The sequence below is a fragment of the Melospiza melodia genome, chromosome 11 (genome assembly GCF_035770615.1).
Source record: "Melospiza melodia melodia isolate bMelMel2 chromosome 11, bMelMel2.pri, whole genome shotgun sequence".
Lineage (NCBI taxonomy): Eukaryota > Metazoa > Chordata > Aves > Passeriformes > Passerellidae > Melospiza > Melospiza melodia.
The window spans coordinates 27724009-27748591 of NC_086204.1; the positions used below are offsets into that span (position 1 = coordinate 27724009).

The 24583-nt window shown below is 40.1% G+C and overlaps 1 protein-coding gene across 15 annotated transcripts in view; it reads right to left on the reverse strand.

Moving 5' to 3' along the window:
• DAB1 (DAB adaptor protein 1) overlaps positions 1-24583 on the reverse strand; it is a 417660-nt gene that overhangs the window by 84204 nt on the left and 308873 nt on the right. For 14 of the 15 annotated variants that reach the window (XM_063166192.1, XM_063166188.1, XM_063166198.1 and 11 more), the window contains one exon: positions 17430-17629. In XM_063166192.1, the coding sequence (XP_063022262.1) occupies positions 17430-17496 (67 nt within the window). In that variant the 5' untranslated portion in view covers positions 17497-17629. Of the gene's footprint in view, positions 1-17429; positions 17630-23383; positions 23454-24583 lie in introns of all 15 variants that reach the window. The other variant, XM_063166190.1, reaches the window with a different exon arrangement.

A 24583-nucleotide genomic window follows, 5' to 3' on the forward strand; every position in this document is an offset into this window, starting at 1 on the left:
ATTTAGGATTATGGTTAATTATTTATGAAGGTAAATCCATAAAGCCTAACAGCTGTATTAGAGAAATCTTCTGCCTGTGCATTTGCAAACACTGCAATTCCCACACTCCCAAGTTACTTCTGGGCTGTAAGTTTTGATGGGGAAGTGAGGAAGAACAGAGATTCTTCAGGAATATCCCACTAAATCAAATTTTGAAAGGAAAAATTTTGATTTAGATTGAGACTATAAAAGGAATTAAAGAAAACCAAAGTGTGGTGTGATTAGAGTTCCAATAGTGGTGAAAAAATTCCCATTTGGGTGTACTTAGACTACAAAGGATTCTCAACATGCAGGGGATGTTCAGTATAAAGTGACAAATTTAAGCAGATGTTTTCAAGGCAATCACTCAGTTTAGGAAAAATGCACCACTAAAAGTGCTTGACTTGCTGCAAGATTATTTGTAAATAATTTAAGGAAATACCTAAAATTACAGACCAGTTATTATGGCAATTGATTCAGCATCACAGCATTCCTCAAAGGGAGACAAGTCAGAAATATGAAACTCTCAGAACTTCCTTAAAACTCAGGCATGATACAACCTAAATCTGCCACACAGCTGGAAAAAAAGTGCAAGAAAAATTAAAAAGAAAACTAAAACAAGGATGACATGATTTCTGTGTGTGCCTTTTGGGACTTAAAGACAAAAAAAAAAAAAAAAGGCATTTTCTGCCAAAGTCATTTGACGGAAGTTGTTCAATCCCAAATTTCCTTTCTATCTGCCTTGGGCAGAATTCTCAATTTCCTACAAGCAGAGTCCAAAGTGGGTTTGGAGGCTCCCTGGCACCTCCAGAGCTGTGCAGATCCAACACCTGCCCCTGAAGCCGCCTGTCGTTTTCCCCGATGCCACTGACACACTTTCCCTACTTTTCTCTCTTTGTTAACTCATAAAGGGAAAACTGGGAAGAGAAAGCAGCTCCTGCTGCAGGCTGGATTCATTAGAACACCCTGACAATGTGCTGCCAAACGAAGGGAGGCAAAACGGCTTCAGAAATATTTTTGTGTTCTAATTGTGTCGCGCTGCGTATTTCACCTGCGGGAGGTGGAAATATTTACAGCCTTCCACATGTTTATAGAAAGATGTACATCTTTATCAGAGACTGAGGGGAAAAAGAAGAGAAACAAAGGTTTCTCTCTGTGAATATGGTCATGTAACAGGACAGTGAAGAACCTGAACCAGCTCAGAGCAAGAAGGATTTACAGAGCTCCAACTCCAACAGCAGTTGCATTTCTGAAGCAGCTTTTCCTTTCTCCTCAGTAGCAACTTCCATTTCTATGAAAATAAAAATGTTAGAGACATTCCCATTTCCTCCCATGCCACAGCCACCCTGCCTTTTTCACTAACAAAGGAAACCGTGTGCCTGTGCTCAGCAGCTATTTGGGTGTTAAATCCTTACCTGCTCCTCTTCCAAAGCCCTTCCAACAAGGGGTTTGCCACATCTGTCTTACTGCCAGAAGATTTTCACAGCACTAAACTGCCACGTCTACAAAACACTTTGTGTTGACCATTCTAAAAACCAGAGACACCTCACACTGAAAGGTGCATTTATTCACATTTAAAAGATAACCAGAGAAATCACTGACATTAATTTATTTCCTTCCAAGAATCCTTCCCCACCCTGTAAGCAGCAGACCTGGAGTCACATATGTTTATTCTTACAGCCAGGGGACTAAAATCCCTTCACAATGACAAGATATTTAAAATCTCTCCTTCTTAGAGAGCCAGCTTCATTTCAGGCTTTATTTAAAGAGAAAATCACATTCCCTCCACAGAGTGCTCCTTTAAGAGCCTGGATGTGGCTGATGCAGTGCCCAGACCCCAGCAGTAACTGGAATTTAAAGCTTTTAGACAATCTGCAGCTTTGTCTACACTGCAGTATTTTGTGGGTTTCTTGTCTAGCTGGAGTGGGGAAAAATCCCCAAACCTTCATCTTGAGGACAGTGCTATTTTTTTCCTAATTTTGTTTATCTAAATGTTGTGCCATGGACAGGCAGCTGGGCCACCCCATTTCCTGAAATCACTGCCATGTCCCCTGCCCTCAGCTACGTCACCAGACCACTCACACACTAATGAAAGTGTGTGAATACATCATTTCAAAGTGTAAATTCTAGGAAAAGACATTTCCATACTGGATGCAGCTAACAACAACTGTAATTTAGAATATTGTCTTGGTTTAGTAACTTCCTGGAATTTGTGTGCACTGATTTCAGCAGATTTATTTTGACACAACTGAGAGGCTGAGCCCACCCCACTGAACGTGCAAACCTTTTGCATTATTACAAAGCAGAGTCCCCAGCAAATCTGCTTTAAGTGGGGCAGCTCTGGCAAACTAAGAATTAATCCTCCCCTCCTAATTTGTCACAAGAGTGTGAACATTTTGTGGTAGATTTCTTGATTATGTGAAATCTTCCTGAAGAATCTTCACTCTGGATCTTAAAGAATGACACCACACATCAGACAGGAGCCAGACAAAATATATCTGTAAATTGTCCTCTGATCAATCCACTACTTCAAAAGTCAGATTAGAAATGTGATTTTACAAAAAGATGTTTATTCCCCACATCTTTCTTTATGGGGAACAGCTTCTTCCTTTAAGCCAAAATCCTTAATCATGAAGTGAGCCCATGTTTGTGAGACTAATTCCATAAAATCTCTAAGCTCAGAGAAACCCCAAGTGCAAGGTTGGTTTGACTTTTCCTGCCAGCATCTGGGTTGCAGTAATTCAGCATCTGGAAAGGTAAACAACACCCACTGGAGCCACTGGTGACCCTGGCCAGTAAAAAGAGCAACCTGGATAGCAAGAAACCAAGGCCCACAGCCAAGATAACTTCAAGTTATTCGATATTGATTCAACATTAAAATCCTCCTTGTTCTACTAAAGTCAAAATGAAATATTTTTATGTATTTTGAGCCTTATTAAAACCTATTCTTCCTTTTTAAAACAAAACTTAATTGAAACCAGCTAGAAGAAGAAAGCTTCATTTATCACAAAGTGACATTTTGTAATTAAAATACAGTTCAGAACAAAATGTTTAGCTGCAAAGGCGTGAATTTTCCCTTCTTCACCATTGCTGCCAACTTGCTATTATTATGAGAACCAGAAAACTGGCTGTTGCTTCTTTTCACTGAAAATTAACTGGAAGGAAAGCAGGGATTGTTTGTCTAGAAACAAGATGCCAATTTGTTCTCTTTTCAAGGCATGGTGGAGATGCAGCGCTGTGACCATACACTGAGTTCTGTGGGGCTGGTCCATAGCTAGTGAAATGTAATTAAAAATAGCAACAATTCCTTCACCTTTCTCACTCTTGCGTCGTTGAAGGCTCCATTTTCAGGTCAATTTATCTTTTATTGGCACATTTGCTCTGTGTGACTTCCTCTAAACATACCCACAAGTTCACAAGGCTTTTCCCAGACAGCAGCACCCCCAAAATCAGTCTAGGAAATCTGGAAATTTCATTTGCAGGAGGTTAAAAGCAGGAAAGAAGCATCAAGTTATGGACAGCTGGCAACAAACCTGACCATTCTTAAATTTCTTTAAGTGGGTGTCTAACAAAAGAATCAGGTTGGTTTTTGAATGGAATCTTAAGAATTTTCATTTCAGAATGGAAAAGAATCCATTGTAAAATGAAAATGAAAGATTCCATTCTAAAATGAAAACTGTACACAGTGCACATGAGCACTGCCTTTTACACTCACTTCTTGTGCCTAAAATGCTGAAAGGGCTCTGCTTGTAATAACTATAAGCTGTTGTAAGCTGGAAACCCAAAGCTGACTGACAAATTACTCTGGGATATATCAAGCCATTCATTCCTCTTCCTAAAACAACAATCCGTGTGCTAGAAAATCTCTGTGTCTATGCACAGCAGAAATAAATACAAACCTTCTCACAGAGGCACAGAAAATGTACAAGAAACTCTCATTCCTCTAAGCAGAATGGAAGGAGAGGGAACAATCATTTCCACCGCACCTTCCACTTTGAGACACAAATAGAAGGAGCAGAATTTGGTTTCAAAACCTGGCAGTGAACTCAAGAGTGCTGAAAACATTCTTGCTCTCCTCACCAAGTGAGCGTGCTCCCAGGGCTCTGAAGTAGGTTAATCCCATGATTACAGCATTTGCAGAGGTTGGCAATGCTGCTCCAATCTCCTGCTGTACTTAGACACCAAATGAATAAAAATGCCTCTGGTACAAAGGTTAAGTACATTAAAGAAGAGTCATATGAAGCTTTAGCCACACCTCTGTCAGACACCAGAAAAAAAACCTGCAGGATCCAATGGATGCAGATACTCAGTGGTTCACTGCTTTTTGCACAATCCTCCCACCCCAAACACCATTTAGGTTTTCTTTTTTTAAAAAAGGGAGCACAAAGAGCACCTCCAATCACACAGTGAGTGCAGGGATTCACTGCCCCGGAGTGATCCAGTTCCCTTTCCAAACCTGTGTGTGAAACACCATCACTTGGAGCAATTCCTCCACTGCCAATGCAAGCACTGGCCCAGCTGTGCACTCACTGGGGCAAGGCTGCTCCAGCTGCACTCCCCTCTCACATCTAATGCCTGAATTCCAGACTCAAAGCTAAAATTTTCATGAAAGAAAAGTGTTTCCCTCAAAAATATTGGCTTAGCAGTCACTTAATACTACCCTCTATTAGTAAATGTGTAAATTAATGTATCTAAGTAGATGAAATTCTGATGAACAGAACATATTGATTATGAAATCTCAGACCTCAAAGCCCATCACACACAGCAGATCAAACGAAGATCCTGCTCCAAATGCTGGCAAAAGAACTTTCAGAGGTGATGCACTTGGAATATTTTGGCTTGGTCATGGCAGCATAAGCATATTAATGTTTTCTAGACATTAAATATCCATATTCCAGGGATGCTCAGTTTTTATAAACTGCTTGTGCTATACACTTACTAATTAACATAATTCACTTTTGAGTGTAAAAATACTAAAACATTTTTTTGGGAGAAAACACCCAGGTCCTTCTTTCAAGTCTGTTATTTTTCTTCTCCTCACAGACCCCCATTTTCAAATCTTTCCACTTGTCAGTTCTGAATAACTTGGTAAAATAAAAAAGGTATCTAAAGGGTTTTGAGTTTAATGCAGGCCAATAACCTTGAATATTTTAAAGCAGCTAGAAAGAAGCTTAACCACACATTTCAGCAAGTCTAAAGAGACATAATTTGAAAGGTATTTATAGCTAGTGCCTCTTTATTTCCACATCTCAGGCTTTTAGAACCTTTGCTCTAAACCTAAAGGGGAAATTTTCCCCCTTTGAACTGGGTTGCTTCAAATGGAAACTTCATTACTAACCTTAGAGAATTCAGCCTCCTCCAAACATCATCTGCTTTGAGAGAAAAAAGTAAATCAGCTTGTGTTTGGATATAATTAGTGTGAAATGACAGAAACTACAAAATCTGGCCTGCAGAGGTTATGGGGCATTAACAAAAGATGATGTTGTAATAGTTCAGCCTTATCTGCTGGAGATAGCCTGTGTGGAACAGAGCAAGAAGAAAGCACAGAAAATGTAAGGCTGCCTTCACAGAGTTCATCTGATGGTCAGTGAACTCACACGAGCTTCAAGGTACATTTCTGAAGATAACTTCACATTCCTGGAAAAACACATGAAGAGATGCACCTTTGGTGTGTTTTCCCCCAGCTCACTCTCTAACCAGAGCATTCCCCTGTGATCCAGCTGTGGAAAACAACACATATTCACATATTCACAGCACAAATTTAATAAAAGATAAAAGTCCTCTTTGATAACTTCACTCCAAGGTGTAGCTCTGACTTTCTCCCTCTTGTCTTGGCCAACAGTTCCAAATGAGCTTCCTCATTAAGAAATATTCAAAACCAGATTAAATGTCCATAGAACCTCCCTGGAAGCCGAACTGTGAGTAAATGGTGAAAAACAAGTCACATTTCACAACTTCAAGGCTTCATATTTCCTCTGTTGTGAACATTTTACTACAAAACTGGACTCCAGCAGCAAATGTCATGTTACTTGTTACAAGTGACATCTTTATCTGTCAATCTTAATAGGCAACAGGAAATACATTTTCCACAGTGTGTTTATAGAAGTGCTTACTGCACCTTTAAATTTCCATTGATTGCTTCATTACCAGACTAATAAATCTCCCCTCAAAATTCTTTTTTGTAATTAAATTTTGTCTTAAAAACAGAGGAGTTTAATACAAAAACGTGAAGTATTTTATATTAACACACAATAATTTCGCATACTAAAAATCCAATATCTGACTTCTCTATGAACATTTAACCCCAAATAATTGGTTCCACCACAAGATTAAAAAAAACCCAAACCCAAACCTCCTCTTTATCTTGATAATCTTTTCAGTACACCAGCAGTTTATGCATTGAATAGAATATGAGGAATTACTGAGTTAAGAAATTACTGGGAGAGTTTACTAGGTTTTTAAATATATGAAATATATATTTACTTTATCTTTATTTGCTTAAATGACCATGTCCCTGAAAATGGTTGTGAGATAATTTAAAATGAATGATGAAATTAAGATAAAATCCTAAAGGTTTTAAAACACAGTAAAATAGAAGTTCATTTCTTCCATGAGATCTGACTCCAGGATCTTTGTTGCTTTTCTTAAATGTGTCTGCATAAAAAACCCCCAGACATGACCCCTTTTTAATTAGCATTAAAGTGAGCTTTCAGGTTGGTAGGACTTCTTTCAAGCTGTTTTTGAACACCCAGACTGTGTTTGTTTCACTGAAGTAAATATCTAGCACTGAGTGGGACCACCTACACTTGTCTTGTAGGAAATGACTTGGCCTAAAAAGAATTATTATTAACTAGCATTATCCTGGACCTCATTAACACATGCACATGCAGATGAGCTTCAAAGTATGGGCCTTTCCATCATTTTAGAGTTAGATAATCTCTAATAAAGCTCAGATTGTTCATCCCCCTCTGCTCTAACTCTGGGATCATGTTAAGCATCTGTATCTTAACCAACTCTCAGTCTCTTCCCATTTGTTCCTCTGCCAAATTAATCCCTCCCAAATCCTGCTCTGACTGCACTCCTCTGAGGGCTGCACTGATGTCCAGTCATTCACACTATTCATTTTAAACTTATTTCAGAGCTATGTATGAAAGGAATTGCTCTGAGATGTAAGGAATTCAGATTTAGGTCCCATCAATAGCCACACATCCACATTCAGGCTGGGGCGTGATGCAAACAAAGCATCAGCTCCATCCTGAGTGCCAAGCACAGACAAAATGTGCCCCAAATGGAGCTCATTCCCTGACCACTGTCCTTCCATTCTCTGAGCAGGACAAAGGTCTCCAGGAAACAGCAAGATGAGCTCAGCTCATTAAAAACTGTATGAAAATGTGTATCCTGAAGGGATGTTAAATGAGGCTTACACAGGCAACTTTGAGGCTCTGCTTCCTTAGAATTTTAGTGCTTAACCTTAGAGCCCCGGCATTTCTTTAATGCAATTAAACAGAGGCACAGATATAATGGATTGCTTTAGTTATAGTCTAGCACAGGGAAGGAAAATAGGCAATGGAGATAAAGAATTCTGTAGGTAGCTTTCATTTTGATCTCCAGTGTCTCTCGAGCACTGCCATCCCTCTGACACGCTCCCCACAGCAGAGGCTGTGTTCTCCCACAGCCAATTTTACTGGCAAGGGCTGGGAACATGATTTTTAAAGAGGCATTTCAAATAGGTGCAATTTATAAAAAGAACTATAAGCCATAAATATCCTACACTATTAAATACAGCAAACACTGAACACACAAGGTAACCATATCAAGATTAAACTTAAGCCATGCCTGAGTTCAGAGTACACCCAATTTCCCTGGTGCATTTAATTCACTTTATGTGACTTTGGACATTTGAATTCAATTTAAAACTTGCACAGGAAACACAAGGCTGCAAAAAAAATAACGGTTCATCCAACTACTACTGGTGTTTTTGCCTTCCACCCAGTTATCAGCACATTATTGTGACGTGTGAATATTACCCTCTTATTACTTCCAAGGCAATTTTATATTTAAAATGAAATTAATAGTTAACCTCAAAAGACTGCACTTAATTTCATTTCACTCCCTGAATCATCCTTTTCACTACACAATTCTCCCTCTAACTAAACTAAGAGCATAAGAGGTGTAATTATAGATCACAGATTAGCTGTTCAGCATTTGCTGGTGGTTAAGGCAGGGTAGACTTTAAAGTTGGCTCCAGAGGAAGCTGCTGCTCTTGTCACTTGTAGAAGAATCTGCTGTGAAATGTTAATATTTAGAAGTCAAGGCTGGAGCTGTCTGTGCTTTTGGACAATTTTGCAGGATATCTAGAGCCACTGACAGGAGGATCTGGGAGAGGAAAAATCCCCCCAAACCCTGTAGCTCACCAGATCCAGTTACCCCCAATGGAAGATGCTGGAAACACAATAATGCAAATTTCTTTGGTTCCACTCCTAATGGCTTTAGTATTGATGGAGCAACAGCTTGTTTTCATCCCTGACTGCCCCATCACAAAGAGAGACCACACATCCTTCCCACCTCTACCTCAAACTTGATCTGCTGGGAGCAAGGACAGGCAGTGCTGGGACTCTGCTGCCAAAAGACGATTCACCCTCCTTCTCCTGTTTTTAGTGCTGTTTTGCAGCAATGAGTAATGCTGTCTCTGGGAAATGGAAGTGAAAGCTACTCTGTTCTTGTCAGAATAATAATGGATATTGTGTTGGCAACTGTTCTCCTGCACTGCACAACTGCATAAATAAAAGGAATTGGGAAAAGCCAATACTGGAGTAAATAAAGGGGGTGAACTGCTGCTTGCAAATAAGTGATAATTGGGTTTGGTGTTTCAGCCTGGGCAGTGAGAACAGGATAAACACAGTGGCTAAATCAGAAGTGATTTCAACCCCACTGATCCTCATCTGTGGAGAGAGGCTCTGGGGAGAGGCTCTGGCTGCTCAGGAGGCTCAAAGCAGGAACATTTCAAGAATTTGAGCATCTCCACATGAGGTTTTACAGCCAGAACCAGACTGGAAATGGCCTTTGGCAGCTCTCAGGTTTAGCTCAATAGTGGGATATCCCAATCCTGGGCTATCAGCTCTGCCCCTACTCCTGTTGCAAGCAGAAGGAAAGATGCCAATGAGCATTGAAGTACATCCCTTTATTTTTCATGCAAAAGACCCCCACAGACACATTACTTAGTCAAGCAAACTAAATATTGTCACACATGCAAAACAAAGCAAATGTAAAAGCAAAGAAATGCTCCTTTTCCTGTCCTTATACCAACACTAGCTATTATCTATAATAATGTTTAGATAAAAATAATACAAATAGGATGTCATTATTTCTGAGGACATGTTTAATTCACTTTCAAGAGAAATGTGATGCTTCAACACATTCACAGAATCACAGAATAAGCTGAGTTGGAAGGGACTCACAAGGAACATCCACTCTATCACTTGACAACCCAAATACATTTTATGTATATATAATATATTACCTTTATTCTGGAGGACCAATAATGTCCATATTGATCCTATACACAGAATCAGGCGTGAGGGTCACAGCCACATCTTTTCTTCACTCCTGAGGAGCACAGTGAATGTCTGCCCTGACATATTTACCACAGGAAGTCTGAGCCTATTACTTGGCCAAATTCCCTACATATTTCTTTGAGCTCTTTAAGAGTAACATACCACAAGGCATGAATGAAGGGCTTACAGTTTCTGTAACAGTATTTCAAAATGGCACCAATTCTGTGGGTGATTTTTTTCTTAACCAGAAGTGGTCAGATCTAAATAAACACTTCTAATTCAGGCTGGTTAAACACACAAACCAATCCCTGTATATGTCTGTTAACTTGTACATTCCTCCAAAGGTTTTTCTTCACAAGCTGATTAATGAAATTACTGTGATGTCAACACTGAGAGAGTGAAATGTGCTGGTTAAAGAACAAAATAGGAATCAGGATCCTCAGATTACACACCAAGCTCTGCCCTGATTTGTGCTGTAATCTTTGGAAAGTAAATGAGAGATCAGCACTGGTTCTTGATGCAAGGATCTGACCACCACTGAAATCAATCTGCATTTCCCCCATATGTACATAGGTCAAGAAAGCTCATTATTTTCCATAAATTACATAAAATTATGTAAGACTGGAGGAATTTTCCCTAGTAATGTAAAAAACTATACACTACAATAATGTAGACACCAATGCTAAGTGCTGTCTGTTTATTTCAGGGAAAATTAGTGAGCAATTTATAGTGGGATCAAACTAACATTCCAAATTTACTTGTCTTTGATATCCCTTCAGCAAAATGGGAGCAGTTATCAACATAGCTGATACCTCTAATCTGTATTATACAGGTGAGCAACACTTTATTGCATTTTATAGGAAATTCTGCAAGTAGTAATAATAATGTTGATGAAAAAGGCAAAATGTTTCAGAAAATTACAAATGCCCAAATGCACATAGTGCAACATGCTGACAGAAATGTTATTCATTAATATTTATTGGGCAAGAAAATATCTTTGGATGAAGAATGCTACAAAAACATTATCATCACCAGCATACTTATCCCTGTAGAATATTTTTCTGTGAGCCATATTAGGAAACTTCTACTTATCCAAACCTCTGGAGGTATTTTAGCTACTAATCTGGATGAATTAGGTCACTCCTGCTCAGTTATTCATTACACAATAGAATTTTCTTCCCTGAACTCTCTAAAACAAAAGTTTCCATTTACTAAAGTTCTTGCATGAATTTTGCAATTTTGCTGAGACTCTTTTCAATGACTGCAAGCAGAAAAAAAAATTTTGCTGAAAATGAATTGATTTGCCTGTTTAGAAGTTCTCCTTCCTTATCAGCCCCAGCCCCACTTTCTCAGTATTTCAATCAAATCTCAGGGGTGGTTTTAGAGCAGAAGAGGATGAAGAAACAAGGTAGAGCACAGGATGCACAGGTGATGCTCACAGCAGGTCCCCCAGTGCAGAGCACTGGAGCACAGCAACACCCACCTGTATTTATGGATTGATGCATGGCTCAAATCCTCTCTGGAATATGCACTGCATTGAGCTCCTGATTACTCCTTTTAACTGAAATGCTTTGATGGCTGTTAAATTATTGAGAAATTGTAACAGAAGCTCTTGAGAAACGCTGTTCTTAATATTCAACAGATTATTGATTCCTCTGGTGAGGAGCAGCAAAGGAACACCAGCCCCAACCTTAGTTTAGGCAGATTTCCCTCAATTAAATACAACAATAAACATCATATCTGCAATAAGAGACAACATCCATCACCCCCAAAGAATCCTTCAATTAACAACCACAGACCCCCTTTGGTACATGGCATTTAAAACAGAATTCATGAGCTCTCTAATTGATGATAGGTTATTGGATAACCCTTGTTAATTATAGCTACACAATGTCAAAATTAATGATTTTCCCACCCCCTTTCAACTTGAGAATGAATTCATAACTTATATCAACTCACAAAAGACGTGCAATTAATATTGTCAGTAATCATTTCACAAAAGAGATTTGTTAAAGGCAGGCATGTGGACACAATTAGTGTATCAATTAATGTTGCTGTTACTTGATCTATAAATTATTGAAAAACTCATAGCTACTGCAAGGAAACAAAGCAAATCCACTCCCAGTCAATGAAAGAAGCTACTCTGTTCATTACTCTTTAGATCAAATTTAAATTTTGCTGGATTCCATGAATCTTAGCTACATAATCAGAAAAATAAATGAACCTATAGCAATGTGACATTTTGAAATGCCTCATTATGGTGATGATGTTTTGATTGTTGGCGGTTGATCGCAAAGTTTCTAAAAATAATTAATTTTAAAAGTAATCCACCATCACTATCCAATTCATTTAAAAAGTAATCCACCATCATAGCAGTTATTAATTTAAACTGAAGTTCCAACCTGGAAACATAGCTGCAAAAACTGCACCAAGATTTCTGTGTGTCAGCAAAACTGTAACTTTTTACATCCATCAGAACCTCCATTCCACTCTGGGGTTTAGCAATGAAAAACTGGATTCAAATGAGGTCTGAGAAGCCCAAAACAGGGCTGAGGTAGCATCAGGCACCTCTGATGGAAACTGACAATGACAAAACGTAACCTCGTTTAAAGGCTTCCTATCCCCAAAGGCTTTTAAACTAACTAGGTAGCTCCTGTTTGATCTTAGTCTGACAAGAGTTTTGCTCCTGGGGATGCAAAGGTTTTCCTTTAGATAGTTAGACAGACCCCAGCCTCTCATTAGTGCTTAAAAGACCCAGGAAATAGATGTGACTCTGCCACAGGCCCAGTCTGCACGCCAATGATCCTGCAGCCCCTGCTCTCCTTTTAATCAGCACTCAGGAGAGATAAAACGGGACAATTAAGCATTTTGCCATCGTGATCCCAGGAGGATCAGACTCCCATCTCCCACCTCCAAGCCAGCCCTGCCACGCAAACCCCCCTGGTGTGAACTCCTCACCTGGCAGGAACCAGCTCTCCCTCCTGGAGCAGGGCTTGGGCACCGGGGTGTCCATCCAGCCTGGACACAGCGCCCAGCTCCAGGCCAGGAGGAGAGCTCCAGCCCCAGCAGAGCACGTCCCACCCTCCCTGAATGTCCCATGGCCACTGGCTGCTGCAGCAATCCCCAGCCTGGCGCCCTGCCTGCCCTGAGCTGCCCACGTGCTTCCCACACGCTCTGGAATCCCAATAAACAAGGGAATCTCACCCAAGGGGACCTGAGCACCAACCACCATCATGCTGAGTGCCAACGTGCCCGAGCTCCTCTCTGAATGTGCTCCCGTTCTTTACAAGCCCCTGTCATTCTGAAAATTGACTCGGGAGTCTTATAATGGGGATACGATGAGAGATGGAATTGCAGAACAAGCCCTAAGCTTCAAATAGAAAAAAAATACAGAATTTAAGTGCAAGAGGAAGAGATTAAATGTCTAGAAAAGTCCCCATGTTTATTCCCCAGACACAGATCTGTGCTAAAATTTGGTAGCCTATCTCACTTCTATACTGACCTCCCATTTCAATTTTTCTGTTCAGCTAATTTTGCAAGAAGGGATTTTCCCAGGCAGTTATCACTGTGAATTCAACATCAATGCAACACATTTCCCCCAGAGAGGTTTCTAAATCAATTTTAATTCTGATAGGCTCAAGTAAATGTTTTCAATTTGATTCAATAATCTATACATACTTACAACAAGGCCTTTCCCCCATGTACGACAAGACAAACATGGTTTATGTTTCTAACCACTCTGGCTAATAAAAAAACTCTAATTTCCTATCCTGAACGATAAAAATGCACAATTTTTATCCACTTCTTAATGAACCAGATGACATAAACAAACAAAATAACATCAGCATTTAAGAGCATTAGTTATACCATTAATTCTCTAAACACTTCTTAAAGAACACATGACTTCTGGCAAACTCACCAAAAAAAAAAATTGTATCGCCAAAAAAAGTCCTCAAATTGAGCTTTCTAAACCTCCTGAGAATTTTTCACCATTTCCACTCAGAGAGCAGCATGAAACCTCTCCAGGATATCTTTTAAAATGTGAGGAAAAAAGATAATTACAATGAAGTTACCAGCAGATATCAGCAAGAGCGGCATGAAGATTAGGGCTGGAGGTGGGGGATGGCAGAAATATAATCTCCTCTAATAACACCTAGTGCACTGTAAGCCTGTAAAATGGAATAAAGTGTAGGAAGGAGGGCTCTGGAGGTCAGGGTGAAACGCTGCTCCTCAAGGGACAAGGAGCTTCACAGCACAGGGAGGAAAAAGTGACAATCTGGGGAGGAAGGAGGTGCCTGCCTCACTTCTGTTCCCATAATGGTATTTCCAGGCCAGTTAAAATTCCCATCCCTCTGCCAGGAGTGTGAGCAGGAAGCACCTCTAGAGCCCACCCAACCCTGCATCCATCAGATCAGTATGGGCTGAATGCAAGGCTAAATTTGTACCTGATTTTTCAATAGCCTGCTTTTAAGGTTATCCAGGGTGACAATGTTAACATACAAAATTACAGTCTGATATGATCGTGCAAATATTGAATTAGCCACAGAACATCAGAGCTCCTCAGCTGTGCTTCTGTGCAAACAGAGAGGTTTTTGTATTTAAGTTCTTGACACTGCCTCCCAAACCAGCTCAGGTGACAGAGCACACACTGCAGAGCTGGACACGACCTCAAAGCTCATGGCTGTAAAAACACCATGCCTAAAGAGAAGTGATCCAAAGGGAACTGCTCTGCATGTATCCACAGAAAGACTCTTCTGTGTGTGCCCAGAACATCAAAGAAATATTTGGTCAAATCTTTGCACCAGCATTGTCATTTGCCCCATCTGCAGCACAAACCAAACTATTTCCCTGTCACCCAAAAGTCAACAGTCTATGGTGACAGAGCCTAAAAGCAGTTATATGAAATCCTAAGGAAACTTCAACCACACATTCCACCCTTCTGGCAGGGAGTTAGTCCATCCCAGCAGCAAGACTCTGCATTCACACTCACTTAATATCATTAGACTCCTCCTGGACTTTTTTCTTAATCTGTCCAGGTTATTAAATTGTTAACTCATGACATCACAGTGGCTTTAACTCAAGGTAGGCATTATTACCACAAATGTACAAGTCACTGCTTTCTTTTTGGGCATTGTACATCAGTAAGAAGAGCTGCTCACATTTATCTGACACTTTATACTTTATATAGTATATATAAAGTGTATATATACATATATATATATATACACATCTATATGTAAAGTATATTTATATATATTTAATATCTATACACCTTACAAATGCTAGGAATTAAGCTTTGTTTTATTTCAACACTCCACACAACAAACACCACCTTACTGGATATTTATGCAGATGAAGAGAACTAAAGATTTAGCTGACTCTACACAGAAGATTTAAGCTAAGATCAGGAAGAACCCAGTCCCATGCTCCATTTCCACACTAATCCTCATCCCCTCAGAGTCACCCCAGAGCTCCAGAGTGGGATACAAATGTGGGACAGACATTCCATGCAGTGCTGTGAGCTGCAGAAGGCAGGAGAACCACCAAAACAGTGGATAATACAGCAAAAGAGGCCTGTCCCTGCTCTGGATGGAGAGGGATGCATAGCTCTTCCAGAAGTGCAACAAAACACTGAGCTGAAAAAATAAAAAACACCACAGTTGAAATTTCTGTTGATACAGCAAAGACTGATTTCCTGGGAATACTCAGTTCCATTGCATAATCAAACTCATTGATTAGCAACATAAAAAACTTCATGTTAGCACTTGCTACCTGCCACCGCTCGCAGTTAATGAACTTGGGGAAAAGAAGGGGAAAAAAATCCCTGTTTTTCACGTGTCCATCACTGCCACTATAGAGAGGAGGGCTCCTTTGTTGGAACACAGGGAAGTGCATACAACTCAATGACAAGTAAATGAGCACACCAAGTTTCTTTTGACTGTGGCTCTGTGGGATTTGAATAGCACACACTGTGTGCATTGTGCACCTTGTCTGTGTGCAGCACTCACTGCCCCAGCCCTGGGATGGCTCAGACTGCACAGACAGCACTGATTCAGAATATCCTGGGATGTGCCACTGCCTTTCCCTGTCCCTTCCAGCTCTCCAGACTCTCACATCGCTGCCACACAACATATTTTATTCTCCCCCTCAGCACTGAAGGTAATTTTCAGAATTTTCATTTGGGGGATAGAATCAGATTTTGGGCAGAGAAGTGTTCAGCTATTGTGATTTATGGAAATGTTTTTACAAGTTGGATGCTGAATATTTTATTAACATAAATATCAAGTTCCTAAAAGAGTTGTTTGCTGGTATCAAAAGTTTCAGCCTCCAGCAGAAGAAATAACATAGGAGACATACATCAAAAAGATGTTATCCATATTGCAAAGAAATGACATTTTTTAATTTCCTGCCTGCCCCCAAAAACGGAATGATCACACAACCAAACCACTTTAACTTTATTTGCCTTAAACATCTTAGATCACATTCTCATTTACATCAAAGTTCCCCTTTTCTTGCCTTTCCCAACTGGAGCTTTTTAATCTTAAATGAATCATTTTTGATTTGTGAGTGTAGGCCTAGAGCAGTCATAAGGTTTTTAAACTATCTTCCTGAACAAACACTGAAATTTTTTAATTGCTGTGTTTTCTCCAAACTCTCGGATAAAGATTTCTGATACAAAAGCCAAAGGGAACACAAGGCCTTGGTAAATGTTTTGGTACAATTGCTGCAGTAAATGGTATTTCTACCCAGCAGTTCAAGTTTACTATGAGTAAAATTTACATTATACATTATAAAGTTGCATTATACATGACTAAAATTGCATTATACATATATAAGCAAAGATGTTTTTTTTTGTCTTAGGAAAATGAAAAAACCCTCAGAAGTAAATGGCTAAATGACACATTCACAGAAAGAAACAGAATTACAAACTCCAGAGCTCACATGAAAGTTCAAATCTTGTTGTGTTGAGTATTAAAACTATTTAATATGATTATTTTCTTTTTGTTTTAGCTTTATTTGAGTAATTCATATTAAATCTGTTTTCAATCTCAGTTTCATGTGTATGCTTAAAAAAAAAAAAAAAAAAAAACAAATATGGCTACACAGAGCAGCAAGAGCTAACACCACAATTTAAGGTCTTGGGCTCCAAGTTCATCTGTACTTAAAACCATAAGCAATAAAAGTACTAATAAAAATGTGAGGAGAAAAATCCCTACCAAAAATCTTTAAATAAGGATAAGCACCAAATTCATATGGTCCCATTTCTCACACTCAGCACTCCAAAGAACTGCTCTACAGTCTGAGGCAAAATTGTAAATACAAATATGAACTAATCAACCACGCATTTCTCCACAGCTTCTCCTTAATTTTGAGTTTTCTTCCTCCTCATTTATATTTCCACATACCAGATTACCAGATTAAATATTCTCTCCACAGATTGCTACTGAGTTCTCTAACTTCACAAAGTGTCATTAAAATTCAAACTCCACGAACAGAAAGTGCATTTGAGCTCTGGTTAGTTCAAAACAAAGCAGAACAAAAAGCCATTAGAAGAAAATGTGTTTATCAGCAGAGAAAAAGAAAAGTGATCTTTTGTTGAGTAATTTTAAAAACAGCATTTCTCTTTGTGAACCATAAATAATATGCTAATTTTTTCTCATCTTTCAAAAAGATACGTTTTTTTATGCTAGAGAATCAAACCCCATATTTCTGTAGCAGACTTCCACTGGTTCAAAACAAATTCCACTTTCACTGAACACACAGACAACAGAAGAGCCACAGATGTGCCAAAGGTGGCTGATATAGGAGCTGATTAAAGTACAAAACACACACAAATAAAGAGAAATGAGTCACTACCTTTCTTTTTGGAGTCTTTCTTTGTGCTGGTTTTAACAGCCACTTGAAGTTCTGTCTCAGTTGACATCCTATATCCTTAGTCCTCTTCACACAGATCCAGGATCTCGGTCAGGCTCATTTAGAACGTCTCTCCAAGAGAATAATTTAGCCTTTCAGATACTATAACCCAAACAGTTCATCTCATTCACTCCTTTCGAGTGCTGTTAGGGAAGGAAACAAAAAGGAACAGTCATTTTCTGGGTTTAAGACATGAAAGGAAAATAAAAAAGCCAAACCACTGCGAGGGAGGAACACATGAAGTTCTCCATCTACTGAGCCAGTTGTCCATGACTTTAGATGCTTAAACATGATAATCTGTGACTATCTCAAACATCTATATTTGAGTGTTTTGGCATATCCAAGATGCCTTCACACTGCTTGGGGTGTAGAGAAGACCAGCACTTCTGGACCAGCAGCTGGAGGACACAGACCACAATGCAGGAAGTATTCCAATGCTGGAAATGTCACCAATAGCAAAAAAATCTGCAAGGACTCAATTCTCAAACGCACCGATTCCATATTGCCAGAGAGTAAGTACAGATTTTTACTCCTTCAATTCTGTTTCAGTGCTCTCATTCTCCTACTTGAACAAAGACAAATGAAAAATGAATTCATTGCTCATGCTGAGAACATCATACTTTGCCACTCCTCTTGCTTATGATAATGTTTCCAGTATAAAAGACTCTGTCTCCACATAAACAAAGCTGTAATTTTAACACCCATCTAGTAATCTTTCTTGCAAAGATCTCTGAAAATAGTTAACTAAACCCATGAAATATAAATGGGATAGGTGCACAAAGATAACATCTAGAGAGATACCATTTAGGGAGAAAGCTGTGTATTTCTTGGGGACAAAAATGCCCCAGGTGTGAACCCACAGCAGGAATGGGCTGGAGCAGGATGAGGGAGGGAGGACTGGGGATGTCAGGGCTTTGGAGGCAAAGAACACACAAAGAATAAACATCTAAGCCAAAAAGAACCCATTGCTCCAGTTCTCACTGCTGGTCCTTCCTGCTTTGAGGGATGAACCACTTACTCCAGCCAGTCTGTCGAGGGCAGAGGACCAGACTGTCCTGAAGCCATTTGTCAGGATGCTCCCTCACCAAATGCATCTTCTTACTGCCCTTTCTTTTTGTGAGAAAGTTCCCATTATTAGCACAATTACAGAGAAGTCCATCTGGCCTGCTGGAACAGCTGCCCACTTATTAAAAAAGCATTTAATAAAGATATTAACCCAGCATATCAGCTGGTTAGATGGCCAGAGATTAACTGCAGTTAGAGTTATTTACTAATGTCCCTTCTTTGTCATTTAAGAAAGTAACAGACTGCAAACACTGGAATAGTTTTGACACTTTAAATCACTTTTCACAGTAAGGGCTGTGAAGCCACCAGTACTTTCAAATCCAGGCTCTTTTAACATTTTAAAATGCTTCAGTAACATTACACTGCCATGCACCGTCTGAAGTGATTTAATATTGCTGAAGTGTGTCAGGGGCTTTCTTTAATAAGCTCTTCAAATCTGTCTGTGTATTATAGAATATTCAAAGATAGCTTTTCAAAATCTGCTGAACTGATTTTGAAATACAAAATTCCCTGTTCCCCACTCTGTGGAATCTGAATAAGCACAGCATGGCAAAAAAAAAAAAAAGGAGGAAAAAAAATCAAGCGAGGCACAAATTGAAGTTGCAGCGCTTGCTGAACACACCTGCTCGGTGCTGCAGACCTGAATAAACCAACAGCATCTCGCTGAAGCTTCTCAGCTGAGAACAGAGCAGGAAAGGACAGACCGAATGAAGGCTGGTCAGGGAGGGAACAGCTCCCAGGGCGAGGTTTCCAGGAGCTCTCTGGCCGGGTCCATGGACAGGTCCATGTCCCCGAGCACAGCTCTGGAGCAGCGCTGGGGGGAGCGCCCTCGCCCTCCTCACTCGCGCTTCAAATCCCCCCACGAGCGAGCGGGGAGAGAGAGGAGCTCTGAGCAGAACAGATGTCCCTCACAACCCCCATCTCCTTCCCCTCCCCCTGCCTGCAACCCAATTTAATAATATTTAGTTTTACAGCACAGTAGGGACGCATCAGCCTTTACAGCTCAATGGCACTTACTTAAAGCATCTCTCGAGTCACAGCTGGATTGACAGTTTATTTTTCGAGAATTTGGATTTATATTTACCCAAAGGTTAACTGCGTAACTCTACGAGGAGCACTAACATGAGCCACTTTGCAAAACGGAAATATTTATAATAGGTCCACTTATTAAAAAATAAATTAAAAAAAAATACCAAATACCCCTGGGGTCCGTAGTTAAGCAAGTTTTAATGTCTTAGAAGGCCATTGTGGCTACAAAGCATCAGGAATGTTATCTCCTGTTGTCAGCTATTTCCAACAGGACAGCTGAAATAGTAGCATCTGAATGGCACTGAATATTTTAAAGTAACAACATATGACTGCTATCTCATCTGAAACTCTCCAGAAAAGCTATATCCCCTCGAGGCTATCCCACTGAGTAATATTTTTTAAAATAAATGCATGTCTGTTTTTGGACAGGTTCACATATTGATTTACTTTCAAACCTAATCAGGTCATACTCTCGCAGGCTCATAGATCCTTGAATAAAGTAATAGGTATCTTTGTAAAGGAGCACATAAACATCTGTCAGACACCAGCCATAGTTCAAACTGAATTTGCTACAGAGACAATTCCTCCAAAAGTATGGGTCTTTATGTAAGCCACATTAGTAAACTTCCATGCACTGTCCATATTTCAGCCGTTTATTACCCAGATGAGAATGGCAGTCAATCTGCTCCTCACTGCAACAGCTTTCATTGTCTCCTCCAATCTAGGTCACCGTTGTTAAATACCACAGCCTCCCAACTGTGGGAAGTACTGCAGCATGTGTTTTATCAATGAGATGCTATTTGCTTTGATCACTTCTGCCACATTTCTCTCCCTGCTCTAAAGGCAAAATTTTGTTAGCTGCATTTCCAAAAAAATAAAAAGAAAAAAAAAAAAAATCCATCATCTTACACATATCCATGCACTCTAACAATCTCCTTGTGTGCCTTGCTACTGCTCCAGCTATTGCAGTGTTATGTGCATGCCTCAGCTTTTCCTAAAGAGGATTCTGAGCTCTTCATTTTAACAAAATACTGACATTTTCCATGGCCTTATTAAGTGGCTACAGCAGGAACACAATCAGCGCATTCTGGAATTAACCAGCTCTTAATTCCAGGAGAAGTCCTTAAGCCTGTGTTCTCTATTACTCCTACGCCAGCACAAAACCTAAAGCCTTAGCAAAGAAATATTTCTGTAAATTCACTTTGCAGTTAGGATTAACAAAGGTTGGACCCTTTATGCACGGGGAAATTAGTCCCAAGCTCTACTCGCCTCCCCCACACGCCTGTGAAACAACAATTTCTGTCAAATCATTTGTCTTTTCAACCACGCTTCAGTGAGCTCTTGTAGGGGTTATTAGGAGACTTCCCTTGGCCCAAGTTATGAAGGAGGTCAGACAAGATGATCATAATACTTCCCCTCTGGCTTTCAAATACGTGAATTAATTAATTTTCTTTGGGACTTCAAAACTTAAGAAGTTCCCTCCCCTGAAAGCAGTTTCCATCTGCTTATATAAAGAAAAGCAGTCTTAGAAAGGATTTGCAACTAAGCCCTGGCATTCCCTAGGTATTTAACTTCTCCACAGCCGCAAAGTGGGATTTGACAAGAGGATGGTACCTCCCAAACACTGGTTTGACACAACAAAAGCTGTGCTCCCATCCTTAGCTCCTGCTTTTATGCCTCTGGAGTCCTGCAATTAATTTTTTCTCCTCCAAAGCTCCCAACATAATCATGTTGATGCCTGTGGTTTTACAAGTGTTAAGCAAAGCCCAAACATACTAAAAGGGTAAAGTGTAAGTGAAAATAGAAGTGAAGAGTGCTGTGATCCTGGAAAACTAAAACCAGTTCAAGTGTAAGGGTCTGAATCCTGGGAGAAAATGTTACTCATCCACTTCCCACCTGCCCTCAAAGCCTAACAGAGAACAGCAGTGGGACCACACCCAAACAGAGGATGGAAAACCCATGCTTGCCACCAGTGCTCTTTGTACCCTCCAGGGAGAAGGGCCAGGAAATCCTCGGGTGCTGCTCACACTGTTTTGTACTCATCAGCTCATTTCCCCAATGGTCGGGGCTGGCGAACATCAGAGGACTCATCTGTCACAGCAGGCACTGCACTAATTCCAACAGGAACCCAAGGGACTGATCCAAAACCCACTGATACACTGCAGCTAACAGGGCCTGCAAGTAAGGACCAGAAAAGGACAAAGCTGGGGTGAAAGAGAGATTAAGACACTGACAGAGAGGAGAAAATGAGGAGGAAACAAAAGCAAACAGGAGAGCTGCCAGTAACGCTCCATTACAGCAAATTCTGTCAAGTGTTTAACAGGACTGTGCGCTGGAATTCTGGCTGCCCTGCCCAGCCTCTGTTGGATTGTTCGTGGGTCTGCCCCTCCCCTCTGTTTTGCCATTTCCCCCATAAGAGCAGAATGCACTGCTTCCAGTGACAAAGCCAAAGGAGTCTCTTTTATGGCACTCCATGCGAGCGCTGCCTTTTCCTGCCGTTTCTTTACTGGTATTTCTGCAGCCTGTAAAGGTGAAAGGAGTTTTACTGTTGACATGCACAAACTGAGATACTACACAAACATTTATTCCCCTACAAACCCTCCCCTGGAACCCAGCACCCTTCATCTCCCACTCACTCCCTAAATTAGACAGCTTTTAAAACTCACAGCTGCCTCCAGATCTCATATTTAGTTTTGTTTGCTCCAAAATCAGCATGTATTTCCCTCCACTCCTGATTTTCTATATATTATGATAAAGGAACAGTTTTATGTCCTTTTATGCAGTTTTCTGTACTATGTCTGTAGTGTCTTCCAGAACAACACTGCCAAATAACCCTTTTTAATTCATCCAATATCAGAAAAATACCTAGTACTCCAACCACAGCATTTAATTTCCCTTAGCATTTAAATGCTGTAGTTGACTGTATTCATAAAATACTTCTCTTATCTCCTGAAAACAAGAAGCTCTTTTTTTAAACAAAATCCTACATGTAACTTAGGCTAATAACACATTTTATTAAGGTTATTGTGGTTTAAACTATGCTTCATTTTTCTGTCTCTAGGGCATCTTTCAGGCATGTTACCCAGTTTCTCAGATGGGGTAAACAGCACCACTGAAGCTGATTCACCACTGAAGAGCATCTTGGCAAAAAACTGACCTATAAAACATTTCTAAAGTAAGATTTTTATTAGTATTCCAACGATGGCAGGAATAATTACTGAAATTCCTCCTGGAAATCACTCCATGTCGTGGTGAATACTGCACTCCACTCCACCAATTATTCACCAGAAGTGCTGTGAATTTTCTACTCACAGAAAATGCTGACCGGATTAAAAAGAAGCTTTTCAAAGGAATGAATTGATTTCATCAACATTTTTAATGGCAAATTACTAACATTTCATTTTAATATTCCAGTTTCTATTTTCTATTATACAGGGCAGCACTCATGCAACAAAGGCAAAATAGAAGACACAGACTTGCTTTAAAGGATTTTTGAAATATTGAAGGTATGGCATTTGAATTCAGGAAAAACTACATCTCCTCTGCCCATGGAATGCAGCTCCAGCCCAGAGAGCTGAAAACCAGGAACAAACCCAGTGTGCTGGGGTATAGATACAGCACTCATCATTCCTTTAAATGCACTTTCTCACTCAAAACTCCACTCAGAGTGCTTTTGTAAGCTTTAGCAGGGTATCACATCAAAAAGGAGCAGGCTTAAAAACTCCACATCATTCCTCTGATACCACATAGCAGATAACAGAGGAAATCATTCAGATAGGACTAGAGATTGCTCAGTGAATTACCTAATGCTTTTCCCACAGGAATTGTTCTACTCCAAGACTTCACTGCTCCCAGATTCCCACACTGCTGACCCTGGAGCAGAAAAGAGAAGGAATTTCTGATCATGCTGTGCAAGAACAAACCAGAAACCAAAGTCACAACCACTCCAAGCCCAGGCACAGCCTGGCTGTGACCCGAGCCCCAGCAGCAGAAACTGCCTCACCTCCACTCAAGTCAATAAAGTCACACCAGCACAAAATCAATGGCCTTGCATTTGACTCATATTGGCTAATTCCAATGATTTTAATGGAGCTGGAGTTACACCAATTTCATGCTGGTGTATCTGCATTAGTGTCAGAGAAGTTATGCCAGCATGACTGATGCAAACAAGAGCAGACAAAGCAACCCCTCCATGGCTAAAATTCAGTGTCATTAACTCCAAAGCCACGAGAAAATGCAGATCTGTACGTTACCCAAGCAGGGCCTTTGGAATTTATTTTTGCAAAGCAGAAGAACAGCTCTTTTGTGATCCTCTCAGCACCAAAGAAACAGGGACTGAGAGGCAAAGAGGACAAAGTACACAGTTGGGAACACAGTATTCTGTAATTAGAGCTGTTAAATGATTACTAAAGTGCAGTGGTGCAATCATCACACTGGAGGAAAGGGAGAAGTGTGCAGTCAGGAGCATCACCAGGGAGAAGGTAAAAGCAATGTCAGACACCACGTTTCATATTGGAATGCAAATTCCTCACAATCAGAATCTGTGTCTTCTAATTGGAAGAAAAGGTTATGGAATTAAATATCTCACATCCTGGACAGCTCAGCGTGTTTTGAAGTGGCAAGTTGCAGGAATCTTGTTCAGCTCCTGTCCTTCACAGAAATATCTTGATTCAGCTCTGTTTCTTGTTCCATTTCAGGATCATTTTCTTAGTATTTCAAGTGAGACTGAACTGAAACTCACCTTCTCATTCCTTTTAAATAAAATAACAGCACTATAACTTAAGCTATACTTTGAAATCTGAAGTAAAGTTTGGAGTGATGCCTTACACTGACCTTCTTAAAGGATGTGAATTTTGCACCAACTGTTCCAGGTTCCTTTGAGATTTGTCCAGCCACAAGAGCTGACCTGTACATTGTGCCCTTCCATTCTCTGAAGCTTCCTGACACCACAGCAAAGCAAAGCAAACCCTCCAAAGGCCAACAATAACAAAAAGCCCCTTTGC